The following is a 22,513-nucleotide window of genomic DNA, read 5'->3' as shown; positions in this document are numbered from 1 at the left end:
TATCACGATTCGCGAAGTTTATGGATGAGACTTCAGCCAAGAAACTAAATCAGAGCAGTTTCAATGTTTAAAAGAAAGGAAGAACAATGCAGCAAGATTATTTAATGATGAGATGAAAATGATATTTGGACTCCAAAGAAACTTGCAGACTCTAAATAAATCTTGCAAAACTTTAAAATCACAGAAATAGAGATAGTGAACATTAAATCTGAACTCAGAACTTTGAAAAAAACTTTCAGACACTCAGATAGTTGAAATAACTGAACTTCTGAACTTTTGCGATTTGAGATAGTGAACATTAAATCTGAACTCAGAACTTTGAAAAAAACTTTCAGACACTCAGATAGTTGAAATAACTGAACTTCTGAACTTTTGCGATTTGAGATAGTGAACATTAAATCTGAACTCAGAACTTTGAAAAAAACTTTCAGACACTCAGATAGTTGAAATAACTGAACTTCTGAACTTTTGCGATTTGAGGAATGTCTGATATTCTTGAATTGAATTTATGCCTGTATGCATTTTATGCCTTTATTCATGTGTGAAAATGCATTTAATAAGACAGTTAAAGAAATTTGAAGTGAAGCCCATAATTTTTCTTTTATTTTCTTAGTAAGTTAGTGTCATACAAAAAACAAAACAAAAAAATACATGACGCCACTTTTCATATTTTGAGCATTGAATATATGCAACAGGAACATATTGAATGCCTTTTCACTATTTGACATAATATTGACATAATTTTTGCATGAAATGTCATTTAATGTGTCATATTTGATTCTTTTTTAACTGAATATTTGTGATACAGAAATCTGTGCAGTTTGACAAATATTTGTTGTTTGATTTATTCTTGTCAGATCTTGGGACTGAAATTCCCAGTCTGGTAATAGATTTGGTTCTGTTTGAAATGAAAGTAGTTACCACTTGCAATAATCACACAATTATTCAATATCTATATGTAACATAAATTTAATTCATAGCGACCAGCTCTATAAATGTACATATAGTTAAAGAAATTGAACAATCAGAATTAAATCATGAATCACATGCATATCAACATAACATCAAACTGTATTTAGCAGTTAGCATCAGCATGAATTAACCTACGTTGCAATATGTATCTAATGAGAGTGATTTATTTATATTTAATCAAGGCCTAATAATTTGGCATCCAAACGTGACAATATTTTTGGTTATTAATTCCACCAATTAAGTTTCATCAAAAGAGGGTTTATACTTGGATGAATACCTACACTGGACCGTAGTATATCTAATCTGGTTATAATTTATATAGTTCAGAATAAGGACCCCTTCGACATCGTCAATGACTATCGTTGGTCCGATGAATATAGTCGTCTAAGAGCGAACTGCGGTGGCTTCGACGACGCGAAGTAAAGCGAGCGAACTCTCGACGAAAAGCCAGTCCAGATTCGCGGACGAAATGATGAGGGCTGAGAGCCACAAGATTGCTACGATGAATCACAAGTCACGAACTCTTAGTTCGAGGATGAAGTACGAGCCCAGCTCGTCCCTAAAGAGAGTAAATAAATAACCATCTCCTAATAGACAAGGTCCAGTAATAACACTATAACTCTTCACAAGTCAGATATACTAGCTTGAATTCACTGAGCTACTTACGGAAAATAATGTAAAAAAACTACGGTATCTGTTATCCCTAAATAGCAAAAGGAAATCTCTCTTCTCATAGAAGTATAACTTCTCAGTTCAATGAATATTTACATCAACTATATCATATACAACATCAATAAACTGATTCTGGCTATTACTCTTGTTCAGTTCACAAGCCATTTATCACATAACTATCAGTTTACAATATATGGGAATCGTCACTGTCATTGAGCGTATAAACCAACAATTCTTCCATAATAAAATGTCTCATTTAGTAACATTTAATTACTTCATCTTTATATCATTACTTCATGTTTAGTTGGTTTCACAAAGTTTTCATTTATGAAATATAATTTATTATACAATACAACAAAGCATTTAATATTCTTTGCACTTTAGTGTTCAATACTCCAACATTAATCATAAGCAAAATAATTACTGAATTTCTGTTTTCTTTGAAAACACTAAGTTTTGCTTTTAATTACAATAATTAATTATACCAATAAAATAGTGAACTTACAGTTCTTTGGAACAGTCGTGCCTGGTGAGATGAGGGCAGATGTGGTGGCTTTACCTGGCCTGTGCTGCCTAGATCCAGCCTGCCAACGATGGGGATTAAGACTCAGCTGTGCCTGCACTACACAGCCTGCAACATTCACCCAAAGTAATGGCCTACGAGAACCACACCCTCACACTCCGAGTTAAGACCAAATGTGGAAGGGTCTTCCTCTCCCGAGAATCAAACGATTTCTGATTTGCTTTTACTCAAACACCACTCCATCTTGACTCTCACAAAGACAAAGTCATTAACATTCTCAATATTCCTCTGCTTTACTCTTCCACGCTGAACATATCCAATTAAAACTACTTAACTATCCCAGCTTTAATTTCACCTATTCAAAACTCCCATCTCAAACATTCTCAACAGTCTTTTCCTCTCATACATAAAAACAAACATCTATAGAATTTTAGAGCCCCATTGAACTTAACTAAATATATCAAGTTAAATGACCCAATGCTCATGACCTAAGATTGTCAAGAAGTCAAAGTAAAATTCTAATCCTTACACCCCAGCGGGTTTGATCACTTACTTAAAGATACAGTTGATTGACTCTGGGACTATGACAAGAGTCAACCACCCAAATTCCTTTTATTATATACAAGCTGAATGGTTACTAGGGGTTAACACTAAATAGACTTACAGTCGCATTGTGACAATTCTTACAACTCCAAAATGATATGTGGAGTACAGATAAATTTCTTTCAATTGAGGAAATATGTATTTCAAGTCCAGATAATTCTAGGTTTATTTCTGCAGAATTGAAGGTTTCATATTAACAGAGGTTATATATTTTTTCATTAGTTTGTACACTTCTTTTGAATGACGTGCAATTATTGTCAGGTAGTAGCAAAATGTGTTTCTCTTCAAATTTAAAGGAGTGAATCAAGCAGATTCTCATTCTAGAAATACATTTGTAGCTAAAGAAACTACATTGTATGTGCAATGTTTATATAAGGCTTATAATCAAAGGCAATGTAGGTTACACAATTTGAGGCTCATTTAAGACTAGAGTGATTTTTAAAGGCACTCATATGAATATTTATCAAAAAGGATACTATTTTTGATGAGTTATTTTGGTCTGTCAATTTACTTAAAGAAAATTTGGTAAATGTTCAGTCATTTGGACTTCTCATTTAAGGGGCCAGGATGTAAATTGTCAGAGTATTCATTTATTCAGGTTAACTAATTATATGCCAAATCCAGTGCTATGATTTGCTCAGACGTCCAATGACGTCAGAAGCGAGAAATCTCCAGTGACAATTTTGGCCTTGTCGCTTGGAGACGCTGTGTGATCTGGGCAGCAAGAATTGACACGTGTGTTGATAAACATAATTCCATAGATTCACCGCTATTTTGTAGTATTTTTGATGAGCCAATGTTGTTGAACCTTACTACTTGTTACTTGCATCTTGATATAGGACACGCATGGTCTCACAACTCTGGTTTATTGTTGTCACGGTGGTCTGTGGGGAAATTAGTTAACGTCACCTACAATGGGCGAGGGGGACCTGCATACTAGGGACATTGTCGCCATGATAATTGTATTCATTTGTCAAATTTCTGTGTGAGCTATATATATTGCAATGACAGATGACGCGGTGGGTTCGTGGGATACATGTGCTCGGCTGCGCGACCAGCCGAGCATCTCTAGTTCATTCATGAGATTATGTTTTTTGCTGCCAACACTCATTTGCAAGTTGCACTGTACATCATACATTACCTCTATGACTCCAGCAATGCTGTTTAATCCAGGATCAGGACATCAACTCTATATATGGTAAATTTAAAGGTTAGGTTTTCTAAAATATAACCTTGCATGTCATTGGAAGTTTACATTTACAGATTTACAGAAAGGGGAAAAATTAATTGTATGTTACCCTTCTCATTTGGATTTGTCTCTTGCAGGAATTTTACTATGCAAGGAAAGATATCAAACACAGCTATAGAAAGATGTGGTATATCACAACTTTTGTAAGTTACTCCTCTTCTTTTGAATTATGAAAATGATGAATAAAACCAGTGAACTTTTTCTCTTTACTCGAGAAACTCCTACACGTATCTCTTCAGTGAGCAAATTACTAAATACATCATGTTCATGTATAATGGAAACAGAAATGTGATGAGGAATAAATTGAACACAGTAAATAGACTAATGACTAGTATTATTTACATGAACATTGCTGATTCAAGTGAATTTAAGTCTGCATGAGGTCAGTTCATATATTAAGTAAAAGCATATTTTAGACAAGACTGTGCAAAGTATGAGTCATTTAGCTGTTTGAAGTCATCAAAACAGAATTGTGTGATCCCTGTAACTATATATGGTATGCTTATGTTTTATGCCTGATCATTTTATCCTGTGACTTCTTATTCTAAATGATGTGCAATAAGTCAATTTTGTATGTTATAAACATTGCATACTGTTTCAACAATATACATGTAACATTTCTTGTTTTATTTATCTTACTAGATAAAAGGAATGATGATTGATGATGCCATTGTCCAGCTTGAACATGTGAACAAGAAGGCAGCAAAGATAGCAAGAGAGGTATATCTACATATAGTGCATCCCCCCCCCAAAAAAAGGAAATCTGGGGCCACATTTCATAAAACTTGTTACAAACAAATTTTTAATAACAGAAGGATGCTACTGATATTAACTTTGGTTGGCTGTTAGAAAGTTGATGAAAGATTGTAAATTGTTATTATAACATATCTTCATGGAATGGTACCCTGATTTCAGAAAATTCTATCATTATAGGGTCATTCCATCTGGATTCACCCAGTGGTTGCACCCGACCATCTCAGAATTCGTTGTAATTTGGTACACATAAAATTCCCCATGGCCCAAGCACAAAACAAAAAAAATTAGTCCAATCGGTCCGTCGGTTCTCGTGCTATGGCCAGCCCTTTTCTCCTTGTTTTGACAAAAATGGGCATGACCTTCAACTTTCAATGGCCATTCGTCGTAACATGTTGACCAAATTTCACAAAACTTTCTTTTCATGTGTTTGCATACTGTAACTTAAGATTGGAAGAAATCATGTAATCAATATCATACCAATAATTAACATACATGAAAATCAAGTTAAAAAATTATTTGTCCGGGGGTCAAACTCAAGGTCAAAGTTAAGGTCAAAGGTCATGACCTTATAAATTGCTCCAATGCATTATTTGATGCATGTTTTGGATTCCTCTCTGAATTTCCTATTAAATGGAACCAGTTTCAGGAAAATTGGTCCACACGTTACGACGCAGTGGCCATTGGAATTGAAGGTCATGCCCATTTTTGTCAAAACAAGGAAAAAAGGGCAGGCCGTAGCGCGAAAACCGACGGACCAATTGGACTTAATTTTTTTGTTTTGTGCTTGGGCCATACTGAATTTTATGTATACCAAATTACAACGAATTCTGAGAGGGTCGGGTGCAATATTGCACATTCATTAGGTGAATTGGCATGGAATGACCCTATATCACTTCTATTTTACACTCATCAGTGAATTATATTCCTAGCATCCCACTGCGATATGCTCCAGTTTCTTTAATCGACATCTTTAATGCTAAAATTAAAAAGTTTGTTTTCCCATTTATGGTGATGTTTAATTTGCAATAATTGTTTATTCTTGGACTAAGCAATAAATTCATCGTTTGTTGTAGTTTAATCTTCATGGATAATGAATTATAATGATGGTGGTTGTGATGATAATATTGATGATCATGATTATAGTAATGTTACGATACTGCAACAAATAACAAAGAAGATGTAATTTAAATTCCCCTTTTTTTATTACAGGAAATAATTATACATAAATAAAACAAATAATGATCTTACATAAATCTCTTGAAGTGTCCGATGTAAAATCCTGAAGTGATGATACTATATCCAAGTAATAATCCAAATGATGAAAATCCTAGTTGACTGGCGAAAATTCACAATGATGGCGATGATGAAACTGATGTTGAAGTCCGATGAATAATAAGAGTCACTGCAACGAGTTGAAATGTCCGTGAAGACGATGTTGATGATGATTAACAGTCAATTTCAGCAATCCATGGGTTGAAGCGTGTTCATTGAACAGGTTGATGATGTTGATGATCTCGATGAGAACTGATAATTACAGTCAATTTCAGCAATCCATGGGTTGAAGCGTGTTCATTGAACAGGTTGATGATGTTGATGATTTCGATGAGAGCTGATAATTTCTCTCTCAAAATAACTGCAAACAGTTCATTGATGCATAAACTGCTCTGATCTGATCTGGTGAAGTGATCTCATATGATGTGATGTGATCTCCTGCTCTCATATGATTTGATGATCAAAGTGATCTAATATGATGTGATGATGTGATTAAAGAAACTGCAGCTATTTATACTAAGTTCAACTAATCTAGAAGCTTCTAAAAAATGTCACCACCATAGAAGGTTCTAACACCTTCTTCCAAAAGAACTTTCTCCTTTCAGGAGCAGTCAAAATCCAGAACACTCTTGAATGACCTCATTGAAATCAAGAGTGTCAATAACATAGCTAAGCCTATTGTTCCTAATCTCTATTCAGAAATAACAATACAACTCCTTGGCCTTTAAATAGGCAAGGCCTGCATAATAAAAAGACATTCTTGAATGTTCTTTACAATTCTTGGCTAAAGGGAAATAACTAATAGATGGATGTAATTGCTTTTACAATTCTTCTAAAATTATTCTTATATGTAACAGTAATGACTAGAAATTTGTCATGACAATGAATAAGATTGTCTGTTGTTGATTCTTGTGATCATTACAACCTAATGATGACCTTGAAGATTCATGTACAAGTGTATGTTTGAAGGTATGGGCAATCCCAGTATTGGTTTACAGTTAACCCGAAGTCCGTTACGCACGGGATAGTTAAGTGTCTTTATGACAGTGAAGTGTCTTCATGTTTCGTTATTAAGCCCCACTGCACAGCTACAGAGAAGCAACACATCCCCTCGTCTCTTATTGCTAACGGTTACCCGCGCTCTTTCGTTAACTATGTCGCTAAGAAGAAGAGCGCTAAGTCCAAACAGCCTGCGCAATTTAAGTCCGCTATAGTAATCCCGTTTGTTGATGGTATCGCGCAGCTGGTCCATCCGAAAGTTCGCATGATCCCTGACAGACCCAATGGGGTTGTTTATAAGATCCCATGCTCAACTTGCGACAAAGTCTACATTAGTGACACATAGGTAGACCTGTTGGAACACATGAAGGAACATCGTCGTGATGTTCGGCTTAGGCGCCCTGATACATGTAGCTCTGCTATTGCAGAACATGCTTGGGACTCCGATCATCCACCTAACTGGGATGAGGTCAGCTGCATGGCTAGTGATAAGCATTGGTATATGTGGTGCATTAAGGAAGCTTTTCAGATCCGTTTGCACCAGAGCAATATCAACAGGTACAGCGACATTGAGATCCATAATGAATGGTTACCTACCATCCAACGGCATGCAGCATCCACCATTCACAGCGCGCGGCGCCCACACCAGCGGGTACCTGTGCTATTTTGCAGAACTCCTCAGAGATTTATCTCTTTTTTGTCTCGCCCACCAGAGGTGAAGGCGAGACTTAGGGATCCAAATGTTGTCCGTCCGTCAAAAACCTAATGACACATAACTCCACAACCGTAAGTCGCTTTTCAACCAAACTTGGATGGTAGATGGCATTGGGGGACTTGCATGTTATGCTGCAGTCGGAGATCACATGGTAAGGTCAAAGGTCATTTTCAGGTCAACGTTAAAGTTTACATGCAAGACTCTCTTATGACAGCTAACTCTGCAACCATAAGTCACTTTTCAACCAAACTTAGATGGTAGATGGACTTGGTGGACCTGCATGTTATGATGCAGTCAGAGGTCACATGATAAGGTCAAAGGTCATTTTCAGGTCAACGTTAAAGATTACGACTATGACACCTAACTCCGCAACCGTAAGTCACTTTTCAACCAAACTTGGATTGTTTATGGCATTGGGGGACTGTATGTTATGCTGTAGTCAGAGGTCACATGGTAAGGTCAAAGGTCATTTTCAGGTCAACGTTAAAGTTTACATGCAAGACTCTCTTATGACACCTAACTCCGCAACCATAAGTCACTTTTCAACCAAATTTAGATGGTAGATGGAGTTGGTGGACCTGCATGTTATGATGCAGTCAGAGGTCACATGATAAGGTCAAAGGTCATTTTCAGGTCAACGTTAAAGTTTACATGCAAGACTCTCTTATGACACCTAAGTCCGCAACCGTAAGTCACTTTTCAACCAAACTTGGATGGTAGATGGACTTAGGCGACCTGCATGTTATGCTGCAGTTGAAGGTCACATGGTAAGGTCAAAGGTCATTTTCAGGTCAACATTAAAGTTTACATGGAAGGCTCTTATGACAAGTGAACATGTAATTCCATCCCAGTCATTTCACAATGAAGTTTCGATACAATTCTGCTACGTGCCCTCGCAAATCACGATATTTCTGGTTATTTTTACAAGTGGGCAAGACACAAAATCGCTTTTGCCTTGTGGTTATTTTTGCTTCATAGCTTCATAAAAAAATCAACAAATTTTCAAGTACCTTCTGTGAAATTGAATCATTGTGCATTTTCTTGTCAGACATTTTGCTGAAATTTTGTAAAATTTGTTTGGGCCTATGATTCTTTTACATAATTTGTTTTATTAAAAAAATATTAACACATAATTTTCATTCACAAACCTAATGACTCCACAACTGTAAGTTTCTTTTCAACCAAACTTGGATGGTAGATGGACTTGGGGGACCTGCATGTTATGCTGCAGTCAGAGGTCACTTTCAGGTCAACGTTATACATGCAGGTCAACATTAAAGTTTATACATGCAAGACTCTCTTATGACACCTAACTCTGCAACTGCAAGTCACTTTCCAACCAAACTTGGATGGTAGATAGACTTGGGAGACCTGCATGTTATGCTACAGTCGCAGGTCACATGACAAGGTCAGAGGTCATTTTCAGGTCAACATTAAGGTTTATGTCCTAGGCTCGCATGACAAGTGTCATTCCATCCCAGTTATTTCACAATGAAGTTTTGATACAATTCTGTTGCGTGCCCCCGCAAATCACAATATTTTTGGTTATTTTCATAAGTGGGTGAGACACAAAATCACTTTTGCCTTGTTAATGCTTTGAATTTGATACCCACTTCCATCATGAAAATTCTTGTCAATAATTTTATTTCGTAATTCTCCTGGAGAAATTACAGGAGATCCTGCCCGTGCATGCGCAGTCATTACGTTTGCAGCATTGATTTGGTAGTCATTTTCCGCCATTTAGGGTATGATAAAAATTGATTTTTCTTCCCCTTCAAGTTGGTTGCTGGAAATTATGCGCTAGAAGCCTTTTCTATTACAACCTTCTTCTGACATCGACATTGGGTTCGAGTTGGAGTACTTCCTGACAAAAATTACGATTATGAATCATGATCTCTTGAATGTGGGTACCATACCAGCCCCCCAGCGACTCAGTCGCAGCGGAGTGCGGTTTCTCCACCGGGCCAGACGCCGGTGAAGCCGGGCGCAGGGACCCGTTCCACGAGCCAGCAACCAGCTTCGCATCAACAGTCTACGTATTCGACTTTGTGGAATACAGTTATAGATAACTTCGTGATAAAGGAGATCTGATTAAGTCTCCGTCAGGCTTTTCGGGCATATGTACTGATATGGCACTATTGAAAGCCAAGCCCAATGAAATTTAAAAAAAACATTATTGAAGATAAAGGAGATATTTAATCTCCGTCGGGCTCTTCGGGCATAGGAATCGATATGACACCAACAAAAGCCAAGCCCAAAAAGAATAAACCTTCCCCCTCAACTTCAAACTCTGAGTTTGAGGAGAGACTTACTAAATTAAAATCACTTTTGACTGAAGCACTGGAGAACCAGGCTTTTCAGAACCAGTCAGGGAGCCAGTTACTCCCCAGGCATAGGTCAGCCATTATCAAGATAGTATTCCTTCTGAGGGTGAGTCCTTTTACAAGGATAATAATTCTGGTTATGATGATCAGAATTCTTAAATACAGTTCCACGCAGGTCAGGTCCATGTGACCAATGTCAATGATGGCAATTCACAAGCTCCAGATTCAAGAGTGGGGAAGGTGAATGTGATGTGGGCCAATTAAGGCCCAGGCATACTCCACTAAGTTTGCCCAGCCCCAAGAGATGGGGCAAGGCAATTAACCTTGGTCGATGTGCCAAGAGTTATGCTCCCATTTTGGACAAACTAAAACAAGTAGGCCTAACTAGACAAATAAACCTGCAACAACAAAAAAATCAACGTTCACTAACCAGAGGTTTTACAGCATTCGTGCAATCTTTAGACCCAGAGAATATTTCTGAAGCTCAACAAGATTGCCTCGCTTTGCTCAGCAATGCCAATTTTTAGCTAAATTGCACAAGGAAACGTCTTATCAGACCTGATATGAATATGAAATTTACACCATTGTGCAAATCTTCCCAAGTGGGCAAGTTCTTATTAGTAGACTTGTTAAGAGGTTGAACGCTGCATTTTGAGGACAAATGTCCCACTTGGCAAAAATGTTCCTCGAGTCAAAAGAAAAGGATTAATCCAAAGAGACATGCTGTATCTATGCAAATATGCAATTAATTTGCATAAATTTGCATATTATGTCGATATAGTAAAAACAAGTAATTCAGAATATATATTTCACCATAACTGCCCTAAAGTTGGAAATAAAGACCTAGTGTAAGACAGGGAAGAAAATTGTCATAAAATAATTGGGATATCCTTGTTTATTATTACCTAATTTACATAAATTATGCAAATTATAATTTAAAACAGAGTATTTTTTCAAGAATCCTGAACTGTTTTTATAAAGAACAGTAATTAATACAAAATGTCAACATTCTACATGAAAGAAAATATATTAGCGAAAACATCGATATGCTTCATGACAGTATTAGTGTCTTAATTTGCTTAGAAAGAGGGCAAATATGTCAAAATGTATGACGTGATATTGCGCTAAAACAAGACCAAAACAACCTCTATGTCACACACTCACGAATTGGACAATAAAGCGATCAATGGTATGTCATTCGAGATAACACAATCTCAACACAATAGCTTCCATCGGCTTCTCGTATCGCTTTTGTTGGTGTGTCTGCCACACCGTAATCTGTGATACGTACGGGCAAAATGCATTTCGGTATTGGTAAAACACTATTGATTTTGTTTTAATTTGTTTCTAATTTGATTCTCTTGGAAAATTTACAAGAGACATTGCTTTGCAGTTTACTGATTTAATGAAGCTCTGGCACATGAATCATGACGAATGTACCCCACCTCAATCCATAATTAACTTTGTTAAAATATATATCTTTTGGAGACCCCAAAGTTGCAAAACTGCATCTCCCCGGCATTCCCGCTACTTTACAAAACCAGTTTGATTTGTATTGTGAACTTGGAAACCACAAATGTATTGGACATCAGACAACATGATTCCTGAAAAAAGTTGTTTATTTTTGTTAATTTAATCCCACGTGAGCCCTCCGAATTTACCCCATCCCCTCTCCGTATTTCGACTTTAAATAAAAAAAAATTGTGTTTTAAGGCCATCGGCAAGGCAAATTGCGTTTTTTGGTATAATAAAGCAACTTTTATATCTATATTTTTATATTTACATCCACAATTATTGATATTATTATAATTAATATTAATATCATTATTATTATTATTATTATTGTTCTGCCGTTTGTAATAGTGCTCTAGCACAGTAAAGGCTATAACCCGACAGAAGCATGCCTAGGATACCCTTTCCCTTTTTGGTTTTATGTATTAAAAATAGTCTGTCTTTAGAACTCTTAAAAGATTACTTTTGTTTGCATTGATACCTTGGAATAGATTGAGGAGAAAATACTCTTGACATGCAGAGGAGCTGTGGTAAATTGAAGAACAGCCACACGGCCCTCTACTGATTCCACTCTATGTTGAATTTAAATATTTTGAGAGCCCAATCGGAAGAAAGATACATTTCTACTGCACACAGTAAAGCCTCTTTGCATTCTCCTCTTGAAAAAAAAACAAACATAGAAGGCATTGTTTTATATCTCATAAAATAAGTTCGTGTACGTGACAATGGCCTGTCGAAGTTGCCAAAACCGTTTACTTTGTTTTGATAATACATATTTAGAATATCGTCTAAATGAAGCCCTCATCTGGAAAAGGGCACTTATTAAAGCCAGCATCTACATTATATAGAGGAGGCCTTGGCACTGGGAAGAGGGGGCTGAAGCTTGTTTAATTTCTTGGGACCAAAATTTTACATTGAACCTTTTTTTATTTTCAAATTTACATCAATAAATTTTACAGGCAAATAAACAAAAAGGATTGCACTACAAAATGAATTTTTTGGGGGTAACGTTTCTTTTTTTTGGTCACATCTGCCGGAATTCCAGGGGGTGCTATCTATCGAGAATAATACACACAGCACACCCCCCCCTCTTCCGGAAAATCTTGCGGGTGCTTCAGCCCCCGCTTCCAAGTACCAGGGCCTCCTATATATAATGTAGATGTTGTTTTTAATAAGTGCCCTTTTCCAGATGAGGGCTTCATTTAGACGATATTATGAATATGCATTGTCCAAACAAAATAAAGGTTTGGGCAACTTCGACAGGCCACCGTCATGTACACGAACTTATTTTATGCGATATAAAACAATGCCTTCTATGTTTTTTTTTTAAGAGGAGAAAGTAAAGAGGCTTTACTGTGTGTAGTAGAAATGTATCTTTCTTCCGAATGGGCTCTGAAAATATTCAAATTTAACATAGAGTGGAAGCAATAACAGGGTTTGAGTATTATAGAGCTTACGTGTGGCTTCTTTTTTCAATGTACTACAGCTCTTCTACATGTCAATTGTAGAGTATTTTCTCCTCAATCTATTCCAAGATATCAATACAAACAAAAGTAATCTGTTAAGAGTTCTAAAGACAATAAACTATTTTTGAATACATAAAACCAAAAGGGAAAAGGGTATCCTAGGCATGCTCCTGTTGGGTTATAGCCTTTACTGTGCTAGAGCATTATTACAAACTGCAGAACAATAATAATAATAATAACATTAATAATATTAATATAGATAAATATGACATATAGATATAAAAGTTGCTTTATTATACCAAAAACGCAATTTGCCTTGCCGGTGGCTTTTAAACACGATATTTTTTTTTATTTAGTGTCGAAATACAGAGAGGGGATGGAGTAAATTCGAAGGGCTCCCGTGGACGTTGGCTTAAATAAACAAAAAAAAACTATCTTCAGGAAACATGTTAACTGATGTCTCATACATCTGTCTTTTCCAAGTCGATAATACAAGTCAAACTGGTTTTGTAAAGTAGCGGGAATGCCGCGGGGGAATGCAGTTTTGCCACTTTGGGGTCTCCAAAAGACATTTTAACAAAGTTAATATATGGATTGAGGTGGGGTACATTCGTCACGATTCATGTGCCAGAGCTTCATTAAAGCAGTAACCTGCAAATCAATGTCTCCTGTAAATTTTCCAAGAGAAACAAATTAGAAACAAAGAAAACAAAATTAATAGTGTTTTAACCATACCGAAATGCATTTTGCCCGTATATAGCATAGATTACGGTGTGGCAGACACCAACAAAAGCGATACGGGAAGCCGATTGAAGCTATTGTGTTGAGATTGTGTTATCTCGAATGACATACCATTGATCACTTTATTGTCCGATTCGTGAGTGTGACTGTGACATAGAGGTTGTTTTGGTCTCGTTTTAGCGCAATATCACGTCATACATTTTGACATATTTGCCCTCTTTCTAAGCAAATTAAGACACTAATACTGTCATGAAGCATATCAATGTTTTCGCCAATATATTCTCTTTCATGTAGAATGTTGACATTTTGTATTAATTGCTGTTATTTATAAAACAGTTCAGGATTCTTGAAAAAATACTCTGTTTTAAATTATAATTTGCATAATTTATGTAAATAAGGTAATAATAAACAAGGATATCCCAATTATTTTATGACAATTTTCTTCCCTGTCTGTAAATAAGGTAATAATAAACAAGGATATCCCAATTATTTTATGACAATTTTCTTCCCTGTCTTACACTAGGTCTTAATTTCCAATTTTAGGGCAGTTATGGTGAAATATATATTCTGAATTACTTGTTTTTACTATATCGACATAATATGCAAATTTATGCAAATTAATTGCATAATTGAAAACAAAGTAACTACTTCTGCTGAAGAGGCGAGTTAACTTAATGATTATTCAAAGTTTCCTATTGGTGGCTGACTGAGGCATTTAAACAATTGGAAAAATATTACTTCTGATCATGTCATCTTATCAGCTGTTGAAGGGTATGAATTAGAGTTTGAAAATTTATCTATTAAACCATACCGTTCACTACCCCCACATGGTTTTCATATCAGAACAGTTGAAGTAATTAAAATCAAGAAATGATACACTTCTTGAGAAAAAGGTGATTGAACAATGCTCCCATTAGAAGGGAGAGTTCGTGTCCAACAATTTTATTCGGCCCAAGAAAAATGGTGGGCTAACTAAATTATTCTGGATCTTTTTGACCTGAAAAAGTATGGCTGTCAGCATTTTAAGATGGATAGCATACATACAGCAACACAATGTCAGAAAATTGTTTTCTTGCCTCAGTGGACTTCCGGGATGCTTACTTTTCGGTCCCAGTTCACCCTTCAGATAGAAAGTACTTAAGATTTATTTGGTAAGACACACTTTTTCAATTTACATGTTTACCAAATGGTTTGAGTACTGCACCACGGCTCTTTACCAAAATTTTGAAACCAGTGTTTGCCACACTGCACCAAGCAAATCACATCTTAGTGGGTTATCTTGATAACACCATCATTATTGGTAACAATAAGGCCAAAGTACAGAAGGCAATTGAAGCCACGGTTGGCCTTTTATCAGAGCTTAGGTTACTATTCACCCTGATAAGTCGGTACTCAAACCATTACAGGAAATTACTTTCCTTGGATTGGTCCTTAATTCAGTGAATATGTCCATTACACTCCCTTCTGACAAGGTAAATGAAGTTAAAAAGTGTTGCTTATAGACCTCCTCCAAACTAACCTGCCTAGTATTAGAGCAGTCTCCAGAACAATTTGGAAAATTGTAGCAACATTCCCTGCTGTCCAATATGGCCCTCTTTTCTATAGGGCTTTGGAATTGGACAAAATTGTAGCACTGAAAATTAACAAAGGTCATTTTGATAGACCCATGCAACTCTCGCAGGCAACTCGGTACGATCTTGAATGGTGGATAGCAAACTTGCACATTGTATACTCGTCTTTTGAGAGTAAAGAACCGGACTTGGAGTTGTACTCCGATGCAAGCGGTTCGGGATGGGAAACTACATGTATAGAGCTAAATTCTAGTAAAGGTGGGCGATGGAATGCCGAGGAGCTTGTCAAAGCTCAGAATAATGAAATTAATTATCTTGAATTACTGGCGGCCTTTCGGACTAAAGTCCTTTTGTACATCTATGAAAAATACCATATCCTACTACGCATAGATCATGTAGTTGTAATGAAATTGGTGTTCTAGAAATGGTGTTTAGAGAGAAATATTTGGCTGTCTATTTCTTATATTCCAGGCAAGCTAAATGTATTAGCTGACATCGGAAATTCAATGATAGGACAGAGTGCACACTGGATAAGCAAGCTTTTAAGCAATATACTCATTACTTTGGCTCACCAGATATTGACTTATCTGCATCTCGACTAAATAATCAATTGCCTAGGTATGTCTCTTGGCAACCCGATCCTAGTGCATTCTTGGTTGATGCATTCTTTCTAAACTGGGCCAAGTTGAATTTTTATGTCTTCCCACGTATTTTGTCTTATGCCAAGTTGCTTGCAGAAAATTCTGAATGACAAGGATATACGGGCTTACTAGTTGTCCCATATTGGCCCTCACAGTCTCGGTTTCCCTTGCTCCAAATTATAGAGAAACCTGTAGAATTCAAGAGGAGGAAAGGGTTACTTGCTTTACCCTTCTCAAATTTCACCCCTTTTGGGATCAGTTTCACATTGATATATTATGTTGCAGGATCTCCGGAAATGTTTCAAGAGACTGAATAAAAAGACCACGGAGATCATAAGGTCTTCACGGAGAGACTCTACTAAAAATCAATAATAATAATGCTCAATTATTGTATAGTGCATATAGCATAGCATGTCCCTATGCGCTGTATCTACATAAGAAAATGGAAAAACTTTATTTAGACAAAGGTTGGAGTTATGTTCAATCATCAGACATTTATTGGAGTTCCTTACAAGTTTGTGTGAACACTGAAGCTGATTATACTACATTGAACACTACAGAAGTGCCTTGTCTAAATTTTTGTCTCACCTGCGAAGCAGAGTGAGACTGTAGGCGCCACTTTTCCGACGGCGACGGCGGCGGCGGCGTCAACATCAAATCTTAACCTGAGGTTAAGTTTTTGAAATGACGTCATAACTTAGAAAGTATATGGACCTAGTTAATAAAACTTGGCCATAAGGTTAATCAAGTATTACTGAACATCCAGTAGAGTGTCATGTCACATGACCAAGGTCAAAGGTCATTTAGGGTCAATGAACTTAGACCATGTTGGAGGGATCAACATCGAAACCTTAACCTGAGGTTAAGTTTTTGAAATGTCATCATAACTTAAAAAATATATGGACCTAGTTCGTGAAACTTGGACATAAGGTTAATCAAGTATCACTGAACATCCTGCACGAGTTTCACGTCACATGACCAAGGTCAAAGGTCATTAGGGTCAATAAACTTTGGCCGAATTGGGGATATATGTTGAATTCCCATCATAACTTTGAAAGTTTATGGATCTGATTCATGAAACTTGGACATAATAGTAATCAAGCATCACTGAACATTTTGTGCAAGTTTCAGGTCTCATGATTAAGGTCGAAGGTCATTTAGAGTCAATGAACTTTGGCCGAATCGGGGGTATCTGTTGAAATACCATCATAACTTTGAAAGTTTATTGGTCTACTTCATTAAACTTGGACATTAGAGTAATCAAGTATCTCTGAACATCCTGTGCGCGTTTCAGGTCACATGACCAAGGTCAAAGGTCAATCAACTTTGGCCGAATTGGGTGTATCTGTTGAATTACCATCATAACTTTGAAAGTTTATGGATCTGATTCATGAAACTTGTACATAAGAGTAATCAAGTATAACTGAACATCCTGTGCGAGTTTCAGGTCACATGATCAAGGTCAAAGGACATGTAAGGTCAATGAACTTTGGTCATGTTGGGGTTTTTTGTTGAATAACCATCATATCTCTGTAAGTTTATTTGTCTAGTTCATAAAAAGTGGACATAAGAGTAACCATGTATCACTGAACATCTTGTGCGAGTTAGAGTAGTATTCAAAGTCAGCACTGCTGCTATGTTGAATTGCGTGATGCAGGTGAGACGGCCAGAGGCATTCCACTTGTTAGTTTTAGATGGTCCTTTTACAGTGGGAACTCATTATTAGTACACCACTTCATGAAAGGAACCTTTCAACTTCGACCACCCAAACCCAGGTACACTAACATATCTTGGACGTTAAATTAGTGTTGAACCATTTAAGGAAGCTAGCACCTGCGAGAACCCTTAGCCTCAAGCTCTTGAGCCTGAAAATGTCACCCTCTTAGCACTAACCTCAGAGCAGCGGGTGCAGTCGCTTTACCAGTTAAACATTGAGCATATGACTCTTAAAGATACTAGTAGTGGAGCTATGTTTTGTTTTGGTCAACTACTAAACAAGACAGACCAGGGCATATCACTGAAGATATGACATTGGAAGCTTACCCTCTAGATAAACGACTGTGTGTTCTTCATTATCTAAAACATTATGTTCGAAGAACAGAACGTCTGAGGGGATCATAAAAGTTCCATTTTATCAGCTATCAGAAGCCTCATGGGAGGATAAGTTAACAAACCATTTCCCTTTGGATACAAGTGAAGCTAGCTGCAGCTGGGGTAGACACTGATTTCAATAAGGCGCAATCCACGAGGGCTGCGTCGGTGTCAGCAGCTGAGAGGTCAGAAGTTCCCATTGCTGCTATTCTCAGACAGGCTGGATGGACTAATGAGAAAACTTTTCAACAATTCTACCATAAGGCTTTGGATCAGAAAAGTGACTTCTCAGCCTCCTTGTCAGGCAGTGCCTCATACTCGGTTGTAGAGGTTATGTTGTGTTCACACCAGGGTTGTGACTTGGTGTAATTTTGGTATCAAAGATGCCTCCTGAGCTTTGAAATCTCCTGTAATTTCTCCAGGAGAATTACGAAATAAAGTAGAAAGATTAAATGAGAACAAAGTTTGAAATTTAATATTTATTTTATCAGTAATTTGGAGGGAGAGATTACAGGCCCCCCACTCCCTCCCATTACTCAAGGGCGAAATTAGCTCTAACTTGTTCTCATTTTAGTTTAATCTTTCTTGCTGTTTTATCATGAGTCATATTTGAAGCTTTGAATGATGACTGCGCATGCGCGGGCGTGATCTCCTGTAATCTCTCCCTCCAAATTACTCATGAAATAAATATTAAATTTCGAACCTTGTTCTCATTTAATCTTTCTATTTTCTGTAAACTTTTCATAAATTTTATGGAAGTGAACATTAAACATTAAACTTTTTTTACATCTTTTTTTAAAGAATCAACAATGAATTAAGTAAATGCTTTGAAATTTGCAACCACTGGCATTGTTGAAATTCTTGCCGAACCTTATTTAAAATTTAGTTCAAAAATTGTGGGGATTTTATATAAATTTTGCAAAAAATTTGCGTGGAAATTTTTTACATGAATTTTGTAAATAAAAAACATCATCGATGAACTTTCTGGTAAAAACTATGCTGTGAAATTTAAGTCGCCGGTGCGCAATTTTGAGGGAGCCCATTTCGGTAAAATCGTCTGAAATTTTTGAGGAATATTTCAATGTTTATTACGTGCCTCAAACTTCACTTATTGTAATTTATGTCTTATGAGAATTATCACTATCATCATAATCATTGATAATCATCCATTCACAATTATTATCACCTTTGTAATAACCATTTTGGTCATGGTCAAAAATTTGTTCTTGTGATATCTGTGATCAAGATTATCAAAGAGATCACATCTAAATCTGTTTAAATAGGTCTATTTATCCATCTATTTATCTACAATAGACCATCTAATTCGTCATCATTACAAATTAAAATCTAGTTCTATTATTGTTTTATTCTTTTCAATTATCATGGACTTGCCATTATCCTCACCATAGTGAAAAGTCTACGGCTTTGCCAATTAGATCCATGCAACAAAAGATTAAAGATGAAATAATAGTCAACCATAACAACACTTAGAAATAAATACTGAAAAATGGCACGCCCAGTTTCACATCGCTTTCCTGCTAAACAAAAAATTACAATATCAAGCCAGCTGCAAATCGTAATTTCACCTCTGTAAAAATTAAGTATAAACCGCACTTCAGAATCACATTTGATCAGCGTTTTATAACGCTGTTTGAAAATGCTGATTCTGTCTTTGAATGTGAAGAATAAATACACCCTATTTAAAATAATGGACATAGTCTATTAAATGTTCCTCTTCTGTTGTGTGTAACTCTCCAAAATCTCATCTTCATGCTCTAAATTTAAAGAAATCTTCCTTCATATATCTAATGTGATATTGAGCTTGAACTGAAACGGGACAGGTGGACGTGCAGCAAATAATTATCAATATAATGTAAATGAAATGAAGGAAATTAGGAGCTCGTAAGGATTTGATTGTTATAATACGATTTGGCAATTTCATTTTTGCTTTGGGCTTTATAAGATTTAACATGTTGGAATATGTGGCAAAAATGTGAAGTTTCAAAAAACACATACGGTGAGTTGGTGCATTTGCAGATTTTGCCAGATTTCAATAAGGTTCCTGATGAAAAGTGATCCCAAATATTTTGCTTTCAATGATATCATTTTCATTTGTCCAGGCCCTTCTTGAAGCCCAAGAAGAAGCAGTGAAAAATCACAATGTTGAATTCAAGTCCAATCTACACATAGGTGAGTTTATAACAGTGTTGGAAATACTTGAGGGCGACATGTGATTTTAGCCTAATCACAAGCCCAGATCATCCCTAAAATTCCTCAAATGGAGTAATATAATAATAAGTGATAGATGTATACTGGGAGCAAAATCTCGTAGGGGCCCTACCTGTATTTAATGCATTTGTTCAACTCACACAACAGAAAAGGTTTGACACCACATTATGTCAAACCCTTGTTGCAGAGGCGACCGCACCAGCTCAGGGCTTTGGTGCGGCCGAACATCCCAGCCCCCCCCCTCCCCCTCCCCCTCCCCCTGAGATCTCGGCCATTGATGGTGCGATCGTGCCAAAATTTGGCACACAGGTTTCTGGGACCTAATCTACAAAATTTCATAGTAATTTATTTCATGCACATTGACATTAAGTGTTTATACTAATATATGCATAATTAGTAATATTTAGTATGTGAAATCACATTTCCCTCTAACTCCCTAAATAAAGCTCCAAATGTACTAAGTTTTAGTATGAAAACTTTTTGTGGTGTTCTTAGCAAGTGTACATGAACAAAAATGTGATATCAGATCAATTTCTTAAGTATTACAATGTTTTTTTGCAATTTCTTATGTGTTTCTTTGTTTTTTGACCTTTTGTTTTTCCCTTTTTTCAAAAAAATTTGTTTGGGACTCTTCTGAGATCATAAACAGTATAAAATAAATACATTTAGACCAAAACTAAGAACGATCATACATTTATGATTTTTGGTTGAAAACACAATTTGCGTTGACTTTGTACACGAAATCACGTTTTGGAGCATTTTTTTGTCTGACAATGCACTTACAAAATGTTGCGTAATTTTGCAATTTCGTACCTGGGTGACACAAAACTGGTCTAAAAAATTACGTAAGACTTGAAAATAAAGTCAGCAAGCAGTGCGGTAAAAAAAAATTTGCAGTGAAAATATTACGTGAATGGTTGAGGGGGGCCTCCAAGGAACCCCCCCCCCCCCCCGAACCCTAATAAGACAAACTTTGACCCAAAATTGGGACCCCTGGGTACGCTGTTCCAAAAGTGTGAGATTTCAGATATCTATACCCCGCCAAACGAAGTTTGAAGGAATCGGTGTATGGCCGGCTGGTCGGTTCGTTGCAAGTCTTGCCAATTTTCAACCAATTTTCTTGAAATTTGGACCACACATTTGTCTTGGGGTAAAGATGTGCAAGATACATTTTTTGTATGTGTTGAAAATTTCATTGCCATCTAACAGCATAAGAAGCCAAAAATTAGGTGCAAATCATGCGCAACGAGCCACTTTCTAAATTTTTAACCAATTCTCTGGAAAGTTGGACCGCACATTGGTCTTGGGGTAAAGATGTGCATGACACATCTTTTTTTCGTGTTGAAAATTGTGTTGCCATGGTAATGGCATAAAATGCCAAAAGTAAGGTGCAAATCATGTGCATCGAGCTACTTTCTAAATTTTTAACAAATTCTCTTGAAATTTGGACCACATTATTTGGTCTTGGGGTAAAGATGTGCAAGACACATTTTTCATACGTGTTGAAAATTGTATTGCCATGGTAATGAAATAAAATGCCACAAATTAGGTGCAAATCTTGTGCATTGAATTACTTTCTCAATTTTTAATCAGTACCCCATTTAAATCTACCGAAAATCTAGAAGTGCCTCCAGAGGCTACTGCAGGTCTTTCTAGACGAGTCGTTGATCTAAACGGTCAAAGCACGAATCTGTGGGAATCGCAAGGGAAAATACACCCTAGACAGTCGAGCACAATCGTGAGATTACACGGCATGATTCACTGTTGGACTGTAGATCTAAACGGTCGCTGCATAAATGCGGCATAGAAAATGGAAGTCGTTTATCTGAGCACAAGGTCTTTTTGGACCCATTGAGGTCAAGAAACACATGTTTAGATACATGTATTTGGATACCATCATTGTGGGCCAGACATGATGTATGGGGCAAAATGTCTAAACAGTTGTGAACAAAGTAAGCAAGCCAGTAAAAAATTACCCTTTTTTACTAAAAAAAATCTACTTTTGACAGATTTTGACAAAATATTCAGAAAATGATAAATGTCATAATTTCTTTTACCTTTTTGTCTCACCTGCATAGCAGAGTGAGACTATAGGCGCCGCTTTTCTGACGGGAACGGTGGCGTCAACATCAAATCTTAACCTGAGGTTAAGTTTTTGAAATGACATCATAACTTAG

The 22,513-nt window shown here is 36.6% G+C and overlaps 1 protein-coding gene across 2 annotated transcripts in view; it reads left to right on the top strand.

Moving 5' to 3' along the window:
* The window catches only part of LOC121415378 (39S ribosomal protein L22, mitochondrial-like), a 47,823-nt gene that overhangs the window by 587 nt on the left and 24,723 nt on the right, over positions 1-22,513 (top strand). For both annotated transcript variants that reach the window (XM_041608571.1, XM_041608580.1), the window contains exons 2-4: positions 4,097-4,162; positions 4,662-4,739; positions 20,228-20,297. In XM_041608571.1, the coding sequence (XP_041464505.1) occupies positions 4,097-4,162; positions 4,662-4,739; positions 20,228-20,297 (214 nt within the window). The remainder of the gene's footprint in view (positions 1-4,096; positions 4,163-4,661; positions 4,740-20,227; positions 20,298-22,513) is intronic.

The sequence above is a fragment of the Lytechinus variegatus genome, chromosome 1 (assembly GCF_018143015.1).
Source record: "Lytechinus variegatus isolate NC3 chromosome 1, Lvar_3.0, whole genome shotgun sequence".
Taxonomy (NCBI): Eukaryota; Metazoa; Echinodermata; class Echinoidea; order Temnopleuroida; family Toxopneustidae; genus Lytechinus; species Lytechinus variegatus.
The sequence above is the reverse complement of the archived record's forward strand: the minus strand, read 5'-3'. Positions and strand labels throughout refer to the sequence as shown.